The 17,009-nt window shown below is 45.3% G+C and overlaps 1 protein-coding gene across 6 annotated transcripts in view; it reads left to right on the top strand.

Moving 5' to 3' along the window:
- The window catches only part of PDE9A (phosphodiesterase 9A), a 51,358-nt gene extending 36,897 nt beyond the window's left edge, over window positions 1-14,461 (top strand). For all 6 annotated transcript variants that reach the window (XM_033052520.2, XM_033052521.2, XM_033052522.2 and 3 more), the window contains 9 exons: window positions 2,091-2,177; window positions 5,848-5,952; window positions 7,452-7,534; window positions 8,372-8,528; window positions 9,622-9,735; window positions 10,396-10,500; window positions 11,211-11,339; window positions 12,456-12,551; window positions 14,129-14,461. In XM_033052520.2, coding sequence (XP_032908411.1) covers window positions 2,091-2,177; window positions 5,848-5,952; window positions 7,452-7,534; window positions 8,372-8,528; window positions 9,622-9,735; window positions 10,396-10,500; window positions 11,211-11,339; window positions 12,456-12,551; window positions 14,129-14,179 — 927 coding nt within the window. In that variant the 3' untranslated portion in view covers window positions 14,180-14,461. The remainder of the gene's footprint in view (window positions 1-2,090; window positions 2,178-5,847; window positions 5,953-7,451; window positions 7,535-8,371; window positions 8,529-9,621; window positions 9,736-10,395; window positions 10,501-11,210; window positions 11,340-12,455; window positions 12,552-14,128) is intronic.
- The last annotated feature ends 2,548 nt before the right edge of the window (window positions 14,462-17,009 follow it).

Genomic DNA, 17,009 nt, shown 5'->3' with positions numbered 1-17,009 from the left:
GGGGAATTACAGTCTGACAGGTACACCACAACACTGCTGGATTATTGCTGTTCTGACTATTAAGGAAGAATGAGGAGAGACCAAATCCATTCTCCACGGTTTCCTGTGGACTGGGGGACAGCACTTTAGCACAGTAACTCATTCAAAGGGCTGGGAAGCTTTATATGGTGGCATGAACAAGGCAAACAGCAGGGTGTGGAGATCAAACTTGCCCTGCAAGGAGGAGTCTGCTCAGAAATGAGATTCCACACAAGCTGTGGTGAGCCAAGCACCATATGGGTTTATCTCGCCCTCTTAGCTCTGCTTTATGTTTACAGAGGATATTTCAATTCTGCTTGTTTAGCCCTGAGTGTTTGCCCACGTGCTCAGTGTGGGACAGGCAGGTCATAAACCTCGTTCAGCTGTGAGCAAATGAATAATGTGCTCTGCTGCATCTCAGCAAACACAGCTCTGCAGCAAGCCTGGCTCCTTCTCAAATGCCCTCTCACTTTTCAAGCCTTACAAGAGTCCCATATTCAGGCTTTTGCTGCTGACCAAGAAAGCTAAACATGAAAACTGAGATTCTGCTGTGTTCAGGGGCAGTTTGGGGACTCAAAAAGTCACCCCATCACTCACCCAAAGCTCTCTTAGCAACAGCTGCATTTCTAAGGGTAATTCAGCACTTCTGGATAAAGTTCATTGTCTTGGAAAGTCTTTTATGGAACTATCAGAAAGAAGTTTTTCACTGAAAGAATAATAAAGTATTGGAATGCTTTGCCTGGGGAGGTGGTGGAGTCACCATCCCTGGATGTGGCACTGGGTGCCATGGTCTGGTTGAGGTGTTAGGGATGGGTTGGAGTTGATATCTTGGAGGTCTCTCCCAACCCAGTGATTCTGTGTGTGATTACAAAACATATATTCTACCAGGACAAGGGGATTTTCAGCAAAATGCTGTCTGTGTGATCTGAGCAGAATTCAGCTCATGGCTTTGTCCCTCGGGTCTTGCAGGAAAGTCTCTTCCTGTTTGGATTACTCAAAATCAGCCCTGTTGTTACCCCATGACTTAGATTTATGCCCTGGATAAAGTTTCATTAGATTAAATCTTTTTTACTGGTGAGTTTCTAAGAGCCTAAATAACAGAAAACTAACTAGAAATGCCTCCAGGGCTGTATTTGTGACATTTTACTCATTGTGCTGAAACCCCTGGATTGTTTTAGAGTCTAAAAACTGCATTTTCTAACAATGGCCACATTCCATCCCCTGCAGATTTGCCCTTCAGAAATGGGAATGCACATGCACATAAACTCCTGAACTCCAGGAAACCTGTTTGTTTCTGACTGGTGGGAGATGTTAAGCACTCAAACACCTGAGGTTATCAATATCTTTTGTTTTCAAGCCTAGATGATTAAACATGAGGGGTGCTGCTAAATCACCTGCATCCCCCTTGCTACTGCAGAGCAGGTGAGAGAGCTGCCTGTCCTTGCATCTCAGCTCTTGGGATCCATAGTTACAGTCCCCACGAGGGGATAATCCCAAAACTGCTGCAATTTTGTAGGATTATAATGGGAAATCTTTTAAACAAGAAATATGAGCTAAGGTAATGGAGTTAGGAGCTCACAAGAAGTCATAAAGAAAGAAGGTATTGACAAATGCCTGAAATAAATGTTTCTTTAGGGAATCTCTTATTTTCTGCTGTCATTTTCTATTCAGCTAGAGCCTGATCCATTCCTGTACAGCCAGGGAAAAGCTCCAACTGAGCAGTAAGACACATCCTAGCTGAACTAGAAAAATGGCAATACTTTTTTTTTTTTTTTATGAGCAGGAATTGCTGTGATACACAGGAATCACAGTTACTGAGGAGTGCTGGGGATATTCAAAGCCCTGCACAAAACCTGTGAACTCCACAGCAGAGTGCTGCTTAAAAAAACCTTTCAGACCTTCTCTGTCTCCCCTCTTGCACTGCCTTTAATCATGCAATCTTTGAACATCTTTCCTTCATCCAAAGAGGGCTCTGCAATTATTTGATGCTTGCAAGGGGGAAATTCACTTCACAGGGTGTCCTCCAGGGGTGTTTACAGAGCCAACAATAACCTGCCTGCTCCTGGCTGCAGATGCTGAGCTGTTTGGAGCACATGTACCACGACCTTGGGCTGGTAAAAGACTTCAACATCAACCCTATCACGCTGAAGAGGTGGCTGGTGAGTATTTCAGTTACTGGTGTTTGTGATTTTTCCCATTCAAACATCAATAAACAAGGTGTTTAGTAATGGAATTAACATGACCTGCATGAGTAATCCCAATGAAAGCAGTCAGTCTATACAAATCCTTAAAATTTGAGTAGTTCAGAAAATGTTTGCATTCTTGTGGTCACAAATGACTCTTTTTTAACTGTTTTGCCTTCATTTGCTGAGGTTTCTGTTGCTGAAAGCAGTTCATTTCTGCTGAATGCTCTTGATACCTACTGTAAATGGAGGCAAGACAAGTGCCTTCAGATATAGCTAAAAAGTGCCAATATGTGCAATAATCACTCAATGTACTAAATCACAGGGAGCAGAGAAAAGAGCAAGTCAGGAAGGAAAAGGAATTGCTGAGAAGGTAGCTTTCTTTGCTTCAGTCTTTGATGTGAGAATGCTGCAGAGATGCAAAATGTGAGAAAGATGAGATCATGCCAAAAGTGAGATGTCTGAGGAAGAAACACTGGAATATTTAAAAAGCAATTTTTCAGGTCCAAGGGAGAGCATAAGAAAGTGTTTGCTAAAAAGCTGAAGAATATATTGGCTTTCTCAGGAAAAAAAACACCATGTTCCTAGAGAACTGTAGAACAGTAAATATTTTAACCATTGTTTAAAAAACATCCAGGGATAGCCTGAGGAATTATAACTGGTAAAAACTTACCTCTGTGTCTCACAAATTGATTGAGACAATAATTAAAAATGTCATGGTGTGAATTCAACATACTGATGTTTCACAGGATTCTTGTACTAAAGATTACATCTCATTAATCTCTTCTGATTCCCTGAGGAGCCTGCTGAGAGTAGAGGGCACTGTTTTAGATGGATGTAGACTCCTAAAAATTTCACAAAATCAGGATTCGCTGGAAAAGACAAAGGAAAGACTGGGTCCATCACTTATTACAGTGCAGCAGTGGCAGGAGGCACAAGGGGCTGTCACTGCTCGGAGGGGACAACGAGGCACAAGGCTGAGCAGAGCCTGGAATAAGGGATAAAATGTCACCACAGGAGGCAGGAGGCTCACCTGGAATTTATTCCCTGTGCTGGTGAAGCCTTTTTAGAAAAATAATGTGACTGCATCACAGGAGACACCAAAATCAATCAAAAGCTGGTAAATCTCTCTCTCTGAAGGAGACAAATGAAAAGCTGGGTGGTGTTGACCTTGGATGAGGGGTGGGATGAAACCCAACACAAAAAAGGGTAACACAGAGTAGATGAAGCAGAAGATCTCCCCCTCCTGTTTCACAGCCCCAAAACATGGGAAGCAAGGTGATATGTCAACACACACCAACAGCCCACCCACACACTGCTGCAGGCAGCTTCCCCTGGCTTGTGTCTCCAAGCAATTTGTCACCGCTAACATTTAAGACAGCCTTGCTCTGAGCAACAAAAGGGGAGTTTGTTGTGTGTTTTCTACAAAGGTAAGACAGGGTGAGGTTTCCAATCTTCTTGCAGAAAGAAAAGTGGTTTTTAAAAGCCTCAAGGGCTCTGCTCCAAAGTGGGATACTCCCCCAGGCACAGTGTGGGCATCACTTTGAAGCAGGAGAGGAAAAACCACCTCGTGCTTATCCTGGCTTTCTTGCTCCCACATCCACTGGCTCCAGAAGTCTTCCAGAAAGAGGAGGAAAGAGTGATTAATGCAACCCAGTGACTCCATCCCTTCAGAGCTCTGAGTCAGGGGTCCCCTGGGATGCTCTGGGCTCCAAGTGCTGATGTATCCATTACATCCAAGCAGTTTTGTGCAGTGCCACAGGGGTCCTTGTGTAGGCTGTGAGATGTTCACCACCTGTGAGCCTGGCTCACAACCACATTGTGCCATTCCTAAGTAGTTTTAAAACCATGAAATGTGTTTCTAAAATCCTTGTTGAAGAATAATCTGTGCAGCTTTTGCAATGAAACCCTCAAGTATTGAATAAGCATTGAAATACCACATTTCTCTCGACCTCATCTGGAGCTTTGAGGTTTCCTAGAAGTCAGGTGATGGGTTAAAGTGTTTGATCCTGATGGGGTGTGAGGACTCCTGAAGTAAATTCCTGATTTAGCTGGGGAAGTGGACAGCAATTCTGTCCATGTCATTAATTCAGGCTCAGTAATTGAAGCATGTGCATGAGGACTCTCTGGGGTCCAGGCTCTGGAGGAGGATTCAGCAGAGGGGTCCAGCAGTGCTGCTGACTCTTGGCTGCTTTGTGAGGGACAGGAAACCAGAGGAGCATTGGAATAATGACCGTGGCATGTGTCAGCCTCCCTCAGCCAGCCTGGCTGGCTCTAGCCGGGACACAGGGACAGACAGGCTTGTTTTAGTCTGGAGGACAGGTGTCTGCTAAGAAAGGCAGGAGCTTCTCTTTGAAATGGAGAATGTAAACCCCCTCCCTCCAAATTATTATAATTTTGAAATTAAAAGGTTTTCAGGAAAATATATGGGAATTAGGAATAACAGTTCTTTACTAGGGAAATTAAAATAGAAATACAGTACTACAAAGAAACAAACCCCAAACCCTGACACAGTCAGAGTACAACCTGACACCCGTCAGGCAGGGTGTTGGCAGCAGTCCCATTCCATGGTGGCTGCATCCTCCTGCAGTGACAGATGTGGCTCAGTTGGAGCAGTGCTCCTGTACAAGGTGCAGTTTCCCTCCGCAGCTCCAGTGGGGATGTGGAGAAATCCGGTTTTCCTCTGGAGTCCAGTGGAGAAAGGGGCTCCCTTAGTGTCCCAAAACCTCTGTTTTTATCTTGGTAAGAAATGTTGGGCTCTTCCCCCTGGCTGGAGCAACTCCCAATGGGATGCAGTAATTTTATCAGTGCCACAGTGGGACTCAATGGCCATGAGCAGAAAATGACTGGCTGGAGGAAGGATGGGTTGTGAAAAGATAAAGAACAATGCCCTGCCTGGTTTCAATGGATGGACCATTAGCAGAATATATCCCAGGGAGATCAGGATCACTGCCCCACCCTCAACAGATGGTGATAGAATAGATGCCTTTTATTACATCTTGTATTGTAACTCAAAGTTTTATTCTGCCTGTGGAATGAAGGCATCCAAGCCAGGATCTGTAGAAAGTGAAACCACACAGCACTCAGCTCCTGTGAGCCCATAACAGCTCGATCTCTCCCAGGCTGACTGGTGTAGAAAACCCACCCAGGTGTGCTCCAGCCTGGTGTGCATTCACATCTTCCCTTTGCCAAGCAAAGTGCCACCTCTGAGCACTGGCAAATGAAATGACAGCCACATTTCAGCCCTCAAGGTGTCAGAGCTGCAGTTTGTATTCAGCAGGAGAGGGGAGCAGGGGTGGGCTCTGAGCCCTTCAGAGTCATTTAGCCCCATTTAGCCACTGCAAGGTTTGAAATACAAATTCAGGATGAGAGCAGATTCCTCTTTTAAGGACTGAGATGCAGCTGTGCTGGGATGTTTGCCCACTGCTGGCTGGTATCAGAGGGGATTTTCTGTGAGCTTTACCTGCTGGTGAATTCTTGGAACACACGAATCTCACCCAGGAAGGCAGAAAGTGTCAGAAGCCCTGTGCTGTCACTCTGTCCTAGCAGAGAATAGTTCTGAACCCCATGGGACTCTTTTAAAGGATATACAGTGCTTGGCAAACAGCTCTGCCCCCTCTGACAGCTCCATTCCCTCTCTCTGCAGCTGTGCATTCATGACAATTACAGAAACAACCCCTTCCACAATTTCCGGCACTGCTTCTGCGTGACCCAGATGATGTACAGCATGATCTCCCTCTGCAGCCTCCAGGTACCACATTGTGGATGATACAATTCCTCCAAAGCCATCTTCCCCTGGCCCCTGGAACTTGCTATAATAGATAAGATATCCTAGATGCCAAGGTTGAGCCAAATTCCTTAAGAATTTGGTCACTCTCCTAACACTTTGGAAGATAATTGGTTAGAAATTAGTCTGTGTAATTGGTCATTCACCTTTAGAACTTCTCACTTAGATTGGATGCTGTTCTTTGTATAAACTTTTATTGGTTGTAGTTTGAATCCTCCCTGAACCTATAAATATGGCTGGCTGCCCTTTGTTCTGAGAGAATCTCTGCTTGAAATTCTCTTGTGGAACTCGTCAAGTAAGGCCTCCAGTCTTTCTCTGCTGGCTAAATGTGAGCTTTCTGGGAGATAGCTAAATGAAATTAGCACTCTCTGCTCCTGGTAAATACCACCAGGGACCAAAAAACAGGAAAGCCACACCACCCCCTGCATGGCACCACTCCATTTCCACCCTCAAACCTGAGCCACTCCTGCACAACAGCTGGCAAGTGGTGGCTCTGAGGACTTGCTCAGTCCTTGGGCACACACACGAGGACAGGAGTTGTGTTTCCACCTCTGGCCATCCCATTCCTGACCCCAAGCCCCTGCACAGCTCTCTGAGGCTGCAGGGAAGGTCACTTCACCTCCTGGATGTCCACAGTTCATATTCTGATGGAGTGAAGCATTTAGGAATGACAACCTCACCCCTGCTGAATTATGGTCTGTGGGCATGTTCTTTGTTTGGGGCACAAAATGTTCCCACAAGAGGTTTCCTCCAAATCTGTGCTTTTACCTGTGCTTGTCCTGGCATGTATGGTATGCAGGACACACATTTGACCTTTATTTTGTCCAAAACTATAGGCATCAATTAATTTCACCGTCTGGATAACCTGCACTCATATATTCATTTCATTTCTTTACAAAACTGCTTTTTTCACTTTAAAAGCCCATTGTTTCTCCATAGTTACACATATCAGTTACTGGCCTAAGTCTGTTTTCTTGCCAGTAGCAGTATGAAGAAAAATTTGCTTTAATGTAAGTCCATGCAATTCAAAAGCTGTGGGAACACAAGATTTAATTTTTCTTGCTCTTTTCCTAACTTTAGTTAATGCAGAATGCAATGGGAACAGAGCCATCTTCCAGTCCTCCCTTTAACTAATCAGGGTGCTCAAATGACTTGTAGGAGACTGTACTAATGTCTCAGTGCTTTTATATGATTCTCTGCAGTAATAGCAAGTTTCAAGGAAATTGCCTCCTCTGAGCTGCTGTTATTTAATGCAACAAAGGCAAATCTGAGTCATTTTTACTGGAAGGGAAGGCAGATTTCTCTTTCTTGACTGAAGTAAATTCCTCTAAGGAAAATTGCTTCATTTTGCTCAGATTTGCATTTCTCTAAAAAATAAATATGTCTGGTTTCTTCATTTCTTTTAATTTACAGGGACAGGGGATGTAGAAATCATAATATTACGTTCATGTTTTGTATTTTAGGAGAAATTTTCCCAAATTGACATTTTGATTCTCATGACGGCAGCAGTGTGCCATGACTTGGACCATCCAGGCTATAACAACACGTGAGTCTGTTCTCTTGCTTTCTCTCCCCTTAAAATTTATTGGGAAGGTAACACTGGTTGGCATTTTTTGGTAGATCAGGTTTTCCTTCTCACATACAGACCTTTTCCCAAGGCCCTGATGATCACTCACACGTGGGACAAAGCAGAGCTCAGGTCTGGGTTGGGGTTGGCCAGCTGTCCTTGGTTCTGTGAGGAAAATGGATTTTTTTTAAATTTCTGGTCCAACACTTTTCCCCCTAACTCCTGAGAAAGCAAAGTGAAATACTTTACAGCTGGTAACAGAGCCATAAATTATTATAATGGAATAATTACACTAAAATGCAAAGGGGGATTTAGCTTACACTTTATTTCATAATTATAAATAATGAAGAGTACTTTACTCTGTTAATTTCATGTGAGGAAATTATTGCCATTGACCCACAGACACTTTTTGTGTGAGAGTATCTGATTTATTTGTAACCATTTGTTAAATGAGGCAGTTCTGACTGGGATCAGTGAGAATCCCTGCATTTGCCATTAGTGGGGGTTGAATTAAACCCAAACAGTTCCTTCTGGTTTTTCTCTATGCCATTTTGCTCTTAAACTAGAGATGTGGTAAAATTTAAAGAAAGCAAAGAAACCTTTTGGGTGAACGTCCATCCACTGAGGGGAACCAGAGTTGAGATGATATTAAAGCAATATCTATTTTCTCTGAAAATCTGATTTAATACCAACAACCAAACAAACCCCAAAGCTGCAGCTGATTGAAAAAACATTGAAAAGGACATAAGCAGCATGGTTTGGAGCAGCTGGAGGGTGCCTGCAGGAGTTTTTAGTCACGGCTTTCCCTGCCCTCAGCTACCAGATCAACGCGCGGACGGAGCTGGCCGTGCGCTACAACGACATCTCCCCGCTGGAGAACCACCACTGCGCCGTGGCCTTCCAGATCTTCTCCCAGCCAGAGTTCAACATCTTCTCCAACGTGGACCAGGAGCAGTTCAAGCAGATCAGACAGGTGGGAATGCCGCTCCTGTTCCTGGGGATGTAAACGCGCGCGGATTTCCCTGCTCCGTGGTGAGAGCGCGTTCTCCCTGGAGGGCAGGGATGAAAAATCCCCTCACACTGGATGGATCTGAGAGAGATTCTTGGAAAATTTCCACAGCAGCACTGCTGAGGAATAACGAGTGCATCCTGCCTATTAAAGCTATGACATTTTGGGGGTAGATATTTATATTGTTGGAGGAGTCAGTTAGCTCTGACTGGGGAAGGATTAGGCTCAGAAGTTCATGCTTTAAGGGAACACTGTATTAATTTTAAGAGGGGCTTCAAAAGGGGAAAAGATTTGCAACAGCAGATCACTTGTACTGTTGGAAGAGGCCCTGGTGCACTGGGAGTCATCACAGTAATCTCTGAGGCACTGAACAATGTTATAATTCCCATTAGGGCTCTAACGGCCAAAAATTAATCTTATTTTTGCCATTACACCTTCCTTACACACCGAGTGAAGAGGCAGGGAAAGGGCTGGTTGGGATTCCTGATTCTGCCAATATGTGGGAAACTGGCACAGGCCCAGAATGGACTGTTCTGTATGAAAACCCACAACTTTAAATTAACCACATGTTTCCCCATCATAAACTCTGCACAGAAGGAGGATACAGAGCTCCTCATCTCTGTCTGAGTGCTTCAAAGCCCTTAATCCAAAGAGGATGGGCACAGCTGGCACCTACATCATCATTTTTGTCTCAGGGCCACTAAGGCAGCAGCAAAACCCACAGTGCCTTCCAAGGAGATGAAAGTGGATCTTGGCAACCAGAGTGTGGCTTTTAACATCCTGTTGTACAGTTTGCTTTTCTGCAATTAGTCAATCAGAAAGGAAAAACCTCAGTGTCTCTGGAGTATCACATAAAACCATGATCCTCATGTACCACAAACTCTTTATAACCTTCTTCCAGTTTCCTTGGCAGTTCCAAGTCAGAAAATTCCCCTTCCAGCATGAGCAATTCAATGCATCTCAGGCATTTTGTGTGCAAGACAGACCCTACTTGGCTTTGCCACAGCAGACTTTGTGAGGAATTCAAGTTAATATGTGAACATGTTTTCTTTGCTAGGGGATAATTACATTAATCCTGGCTACAGACATGGCGAGACATGCAGAAATACTGGACTCTTTCAAGGAAAAAATGGAAAACTTTGATTACACAAATGAAGAACACATGACCTGTGTAAGGAGGTTTTGTGGATTTTTATTTTTCTGTGCATAGTGGGAAAGCTTGTAGATTAACATTTGTTTGTTTAAAAAGCAAGATTTAATATGTATTATCAAAAAAGAATCCTTCCTATAGTCTCTGCCCCACCAAAAATTAATTAGAATTTGGAAGTGCTCTGTATTAAATAGATTATTCCAGCTTTAGAAATCCTAAAGTGCCATCAGGAAAATAAATAATATTGTTCTGTTAGGCCACAAATTCTTATAATCCTTTACTGTGGGGAAAAAAAAAAATCCATAAGAGTAAAACCTCTAGTCTCCTTTATTTCCCAGAGCAGTTGTCTTTGATTTCCAGGGAAAAAACTCTGAGCCTCTGAGTGCTCCACAAAAAACTCAGTGGTCACTTGTGACAGAATGTCTTCATGCAGCAGATAAGTGGACATCCCACTGTGACACATCCCAGTGCTGCAGAGCGGGGAACCAAGGCAGAGAGGGGATAAATGATTTACACAGAGCCACTGAGAGAGGGAAAAAGGATCCAGAACATTTAAGACCTCTGGTTTTATCCTGAAATTGTCCTTTTTGGTTGAAAGCATTGCCTCCCGCTGCATTGCAAGGTTGTGGATGGGGGGAAGGTCTGGCTTTAGGGCTGCAGCATTGAAGTGTTCTCTTTCAGCTGAAGATGGTACTGATAAAATGCTGCGACATCTCCAACGAAGTGCGCCCGATGGAGGTGGCAGAGCCCTGGGTAGATTGCTTACTGGAGGAGTATTTCATGCAGGTAAGAGGGAGGGAGAGCTGCAATTTCACAATTTCACAATTTTCTGCTATTTCCAAGTCTCACATGTGCTTTGCTGTCTGACAGTCCAGACAGCTTCCAGCTCTGAGCTACCTGGTTTAGTGGAAGTTTCCCTGCCCATGGTGGGGGGTTGGAACTGGGAGGTTTTTAAAGCCCTTTCCAACCCAAACCATTCTGTGATTCCATGGAAAACTTCTATTACAGAAAGGCAGAGAAGGATGCCAGCAAAAGAACCTGCTCAGTAAGCAAGTGGGTGCAACTGAATTTTTCTTTTAATCACTAGTAAAGAAGAAGATATAATTTCTGGTTGAAAAAAGTCACTCTCTGGAGAGCAATGAAGAAATCACAGAACTATTCCTTCTCTTTGAGAGCAGCAAGAGTCATCACCAACTTTCTGAATGCTCTGAAATATTTAACCTCACAAGTCCAGTGGGTTTGCAAAGGGAGTCAGCCACCCTGTAAGCCTGGAGGTGAACACTTTGATGCTGGTGCTGAGCAGAAATAACTGAACAGAATTCTCTTTATTCAGATGTTGCTCTGCACAAAGCAGAGACATTGGCCTGAGGGAAGCACATCACTATTCTGTGCTATCTTCAGACACCTCTGTGATCTGTATCTGAGGGCTTCTGATCTGCTGGGTGCATTACTCTGCTAGGCAGGATTAACATTCGTTACCTCTGGTTTTGTTCCAGAGCGACCGAGAGAAATCCGAGGGGCTGCCGGTGGCGCCGTTCATGGACCGCGACAAAGTGACCAAGCCCACGGCACAGATCGGGTTTCTCAAGTTTGTCCTCATCCCCATGTTCGAAACAGTGACCAAGGTAAAGTCATCCAGGGCCAGAAACCAAAGAGGGGCAGAGCAGAGCTGCAGTGTTTAGTTACCCAGGGAAATGGGGATGTACAGTAATTTCACAATTATAAGCCGCACCATTTTGACTAAAATTTTGGTCCGAACCTGAAGTGCAGCTTATAATCAGGTGTGACTTATATACAGACAAAGAACGAAAAGTTGCTGTTTTAGTTTGGAGGACAGGTGTCTGCTGAGAAAGGCAGGAGCCTCTCTTTGAAATGGAGAATGTAAACCCCCTCCCTCCACATTATTATCATTTTAAAATCAAGGGGCTCTCAGGCAAAGATATGGGAATTAGGAATAACAGTTCTTTGCTAGGGAAATTAAAATAGAAATACAGCACTACAAAGAAACAAACCCCAAACCCTGACACAGTCAGAGTACAACCTGACACCCGTCAGGCAGGGTGTTGGCAGCAGTCCCATTCCATGGTGGCTGCATCCTCCTGCAGTGACAGATGTGGCTCAGTTGGAGCAGTGCTCCTGTACAAGGTGCAGTTTCCCTCCGGAGCTCCAGTGGGGATGTGGAGAAATCCGGTTTTCCTCTGGAGTCCAGTGGAGAAAGGGGCTCCCTTAGTGTCCCAAAACCTCTGTTTTTATCTTGGTAAGAAATGTTGGGCTCTTCCCCCTGGCTGGAGCAACTCCCAATGGGATGCAGTAATTTTATCAGTGCCACAGTGGGACTCAATGGCCATGAGCAGAAAATGAGTGGCTGGAGGAAGGATGGGTTGTGAAAAGATAAAGAACAATGCCCTGCCTGGTTTCAATGGATGGCCCATTAGCAGAATATCTCCCAGGGAGATCAGGATCACTGCCCCCACCCTCAACAGATGGTGATAGAACAGATACCTTTTATCACAGCCTGTATTGTAATGTGGGGCTCATAATCAGGTGTGGCTTATGTATGGACAAAGAATGAAAAGTTGCTGGGACCTGGAAGTGCGGCTTGTACTCAGTGTGGCTTGTAATCGTATAATTACTGTACCTCCCTGCCTGCCACCCCGTCTTCAGCATGTGCAGTTAAATAATGCAGCAAGGCAAGGAATGCAAAGGGAAATGCTGATATTCTTTCTCTTGTCTCCACCTAGCTATTCCCAGAAGTGGAGGAGGTGATGCTCCAGCCTCTGTGGGAATCCAGGGACCACTATGAGGGGTTAAAGCAGATAGATGATGCTATGAAAGAGGTAAACTCCAATTATCTCCTTGATACAGCAAACATTATAATTGAATAAGCCAAACATTATAATCAAGCAGCAGCTTTATTCTGAAACAGTGGGAATGCTCGTGGCACAATCCTTATCCTGAGAAACAAATCCATTACACCTGGCTGGAGGGAGGTGTGTGCCACAAGCAGTGAAAACACACAGATATGGACACGGGAGAGGAGCTGTTTGCAAGGCAGAGACCCCAGGGATAACTCCCCTAAAGGGAGCACAATGGCAAACACCTCTCCCTGGAGGGATCTGCCCTCCCTTGGGAAGGAGTTTGCCTGGGTTACACCGCAGCAAAATGTTCTGGGGTTGGTTGGGCAGTCCAAGGCTCTGCAGCACCAGTGCATGAGTTTATTTTCTGGGAAGGAACTTCCAGCCACGTGTGTGTCATCAAGGATGTGCTTGGCATTTATGAGGAATCACTCTGTCATGCAAAGCACCCAGGAGGATTAAACACACAACCAGTGAAGCCTTTTTATTGTCCATTGGGGACTTTTGTGTACAGAGCATCTCTTGTTTTGTAAGGCTCAGAGGAGGTGGGAATTCCAGGTAACTGCATTTGCTGTCTCTCAGCATGTCTGCACTGCCTCAGGAGCCTGACAGGGCAGAGACTAGTGCCAGGGCAGCAGTCACAGTTCTGGTCCAGCTCCCTGCAGCCTGTGACCATGGCCCTGCACTCCTTCCTTGCACACTTCTCCCAGTGCCTCTTTTCCCTGCCAAGATCCATGACAAAACCTGCCCAAACAGCATCACAGAGCAGGGAGTTTTCTGCCATGAACAAATTCATCATGCAGGCAGGGTGCTCTCAGCCACTCCATCATTACAATAAGTTGGGAAGTGCCCTGGAGCACCAGTTGTGCTGATATTGTTTGGTGAGTGGGCAATGAAGGTTCCTTCACTGGATCATCCGTGAGTGGAACAGCAGCTTTGCTGTACTCCCATCTCCTCCCAAGAGCTGTGGAGGAAAAGCCCCTCAGCAGCTCAAGTGCTGAGCCTTGTTGATCAAAGAGCACAGGCTCTGAGGGCACGAAATTTTAAAGGAGAACAAAGTCTTTCAGGCATTTTTCCATTTAGACAGGAGCATTTCTCAAACGAGGGCAAAAGAACTCAAACACGACTGCCAGACTTTCTGAGTCTTATTCATCTTTCAAGTTGAGCTGAGATTTTATTTCTGGCTTACAAAAGCTGTCAAAACAGCATCTTTATACAAACTGATGGAGCTTTAATTACAGTGTACTGGCACAAGAGGTCTTAAAAAATAGGAACTGCTTGAATTCAGAAATATCCTGAAACAAGAGGACTTAATTAATAATCTGAGAGCCTAGTACAATAGCTGATGAGAAAGACTGAGCTCTGCTTGCCCAGGACATTCATCCAGAGCTGTTTGGATGAAACAATGCCTGTGATATTCCAAGCTGCTGCCTATTATTTCCCAGGAAATGTTGCACATGCCTTGTGGAGAGCTGAGCGTGGGACTCACAGCAGCCCTGGAAAGCAGCACTGTGAGTGTGAGTCAGGGGGGATTAATCCTGCTTTTCTCTTCTTCCCAGCTGCAGAAACAGAAAAGTGAAGGTTTGACGTCCAGCACTACTGAAAAGTGAGATGAAACAGCCTTTGAACAAAAAACCACGAGCCCTGAGCTACTCTGGTTTGAGAAATGCTGTATTTGCCAAGCAGAGGTGGTGGCTACATCCAAATCCAAGAGGGACCATACAGGGAGAGGTGCAGGGATGGACCCACAGCCTGCAGCCTCCTCACAGAGGAGCTGTGTCGGACACCACGGGCTCCCCAGACCCTGGCATCCCCTCCACAGCTCCTGGCAGCACTGCCCAGCCTCCTGAATTCTCACCACAGCTCCTGGCAGCACTGCCCAGCCTCCTGAACTCTCACCACAGCTCCTGGCAGCACTGCCCAGCCTCCTGAACTCTCACCACAGCTCCTGGCAGCGCTGCCCAGCCTCCTGAATCCTCACCACAGCTCCTGGCAGGACTGCCCAGGCTCCTGAACTCTCACCACAGCTCCTGGCAGGACTGTCCATGCTCCTGAATTCTCACCACAGCTCCTGGCAGCACTGCCCAGCCTCCTGAACTCTCACCACAGCTCCTGGCAGCACTGCCCAGGCTCCAGCATTCCCACAAGATCTCCCAGCAGGATTCTCCCTTTGGACACTGCATAGGCTGCAGCAGATCTGCCTTTTTGATGACCACAGTCTGGAGAGACAAATCAGAGTTTAGCCAAGGAGCCTTTTCTGGGAAATGATGCACTGGCACCAGGAGTTGTTTTAGTCAAGATTCTCCCTGTATATGTACAGCAGTTGCTAATTACAGCATGGCTCAGCAGATGCTCATGCACTGACAAGGGTCCTGGCACACATTTTTGTTTGCCTGGTAAGCCCTAATGACACATTTCTCCTCATTATTCTCTGAATTTTATAGTGTTCACAGTACATTCAGAAGCCCAGCATAGTGGATGCAATTTTCTTTCTTTTTTTTTTTTTTTTTTCTACACTAGAAGAAATCAGAAGAAACCTTAGTGGGTTTGCCAGAGTTGCTTTGTGGACACCATGGGATCCTTCAGTACAAGCAAAGAAGGGAGCACAAAGCTGAAAAAACCATGGTGCAAACACATTTTTATCCTTGTTGATGCAAAAAAAAAAGCAAAAACAAAAAACAAAAAAAACCCCAAGAGACACCTTCAAAGATGTACAGTTTTGGTTTGTTTTTTTTTTTTTACTTTTAAACTGATCTGCTAAATAATATATTCTTCTACAGAAATGGGTGTTATTGTTTCATTTTGTGTTTTGTTCACATGAGAGCTGTCCATACTCCTAAAGACCAGTGCTGCCACAATGAATACAAGGGAAGGGGATGTACAGAGGGGAGGGATGGTTTTCCTTGGAGGAGAAGCCTTGGAATTGTTCCTGTGGTACATCATGAAGAGTTCAATTCCACTGATGGTTGTGTGATGGTTGGGAGCCAAGCTGTGCCCGGGTGTTGCAGCTGTGTGAACAGCTGGGGTTGGTTCCTGTGCACCTGGAATAAATCCCCCATGAGAGCCAAGCCAGAGCTTGGTTTCTCCCAGCTGGGAATGTTGTCCTCCCTATCCTGGTGTGCGATTCCATTGCTCAGGTTCCCCTTGGCTCCCCAGCTCTGCAAAGCCCACAGCTGGTTTGTCACAGAGATGAGCAGGAGGGGTCCAACCTTCCCCCCATGGCCCAAGAAACACTTTGGGCAGCTCAGCCTCTCTGGCATCTCTAGTACCAGCCCTAACAGCAAATCCTGCTCTGGAAATTCAGGTTCATTCTCCTGTTGTTTCTGCACATTAATCCTGAGTTTAACTCTGGTTTCTCCCCCAGTGCTTTTTCCTGTGTTTGGTCTCTTTCATTTGCAGACAAACTGTGTAATTTAAGTTGTTCTCCAATCTCTCAAGGAGATCCAAATTACCTCAAAGCTTCCATCCCTCTGTTCTGTTCCTACCTGGAAGTTTCTAGAGAGTCAGGACAGACTCACAGCCAGTTCTGTCTGCTGGTGCCTCCTCCTTTAAACAGCTTCTTGTGTTTGATTTTGGGCTCTCTGCTGCAAACTGGAAAGGGCTCTGATCCCTGGATTTGAGCAGATCCCAAGGGAAATGGAAAGATCCAAGCACAGGGTCCGCTCCAACTGCCACAGACATCTTCATGAATGGATGAACTACACCCTAGTTTTGATTAACCTCCAACTTCTGATGCTTGAAGGTCGAATCTGAATTACGTGGTTTGTGCCCTTTTTCTTCACTAAATCTTATAATCCAAAATGCGTTGGATTGTTGGACCCAGACTGTTCTGCTGTGGAATTCTTCACCACTTTTGCACAAGTAAATGGAATTTACCCTCTCCATTCAAGCGGATTTCCGTCCCAAATCAGCTCCCAGGGCAGATGAGCTGTGCAGGAGCCATGAACAATTGCTCAGGCTTTGCCAGCTCCTGCACTGTGCTGCTCACATTAGATGAGAAAAGCTGCTGTACAAACTTGACTGCGCCCTCCTCCCACTAAAACTTCTTATAGGAAGTTTTGTTTCAGCTGGAATGATTTTCTCTAACCACAAACCCTAATCCAGCAAGTATTTATCCCTGTGCTTAATTCCCATCAGCCTAGCCATGGACCCTGGCACAAAGGAGCTTCTTGCACACTTCAGGCTCCTTGGCTTTCTCTAACTGAAGGATTTTTGGGAGCTGATGGTTTATTTTGGCCTCCAACACTTTTGGGAGCAACCAAAAAAAAACTGTTTACTGGAGAGAGATGAACAAAAGGCCTTGATGAAATCCTGTTGAATTTTTTTGGAGCTGCATCAGGAACGTGGGAAAAGGGAATGCAGCTCATCCTCAGGGCTGCAGCAGTAGTGAGTGTGGTGATGCTGCAATGTGCTGTGAGGGTTATTGAAAGAACAGGCAAC

The sequence above is a fragment of the Catharus ustulatus genome, chromosome 2 (assembly GCF_009819885.2).
Source record: "Catharus ustulatus isolate bCatUst1 chromosome 2, bCatUst1.pri.v2, whole genome shotgun sequence".
Classification (NCBI taxonomy): Eukaryota; Metazoa; Chordata; class Aves; order Passeriformes; family Turdidae; genus Catharus; species Catharus ustulatus.
The sequence above is the reverse complement of the archived record's forward strand: the minus strand, read 5'-3'. Positions and strand labels throughout refer to the sequence as shown.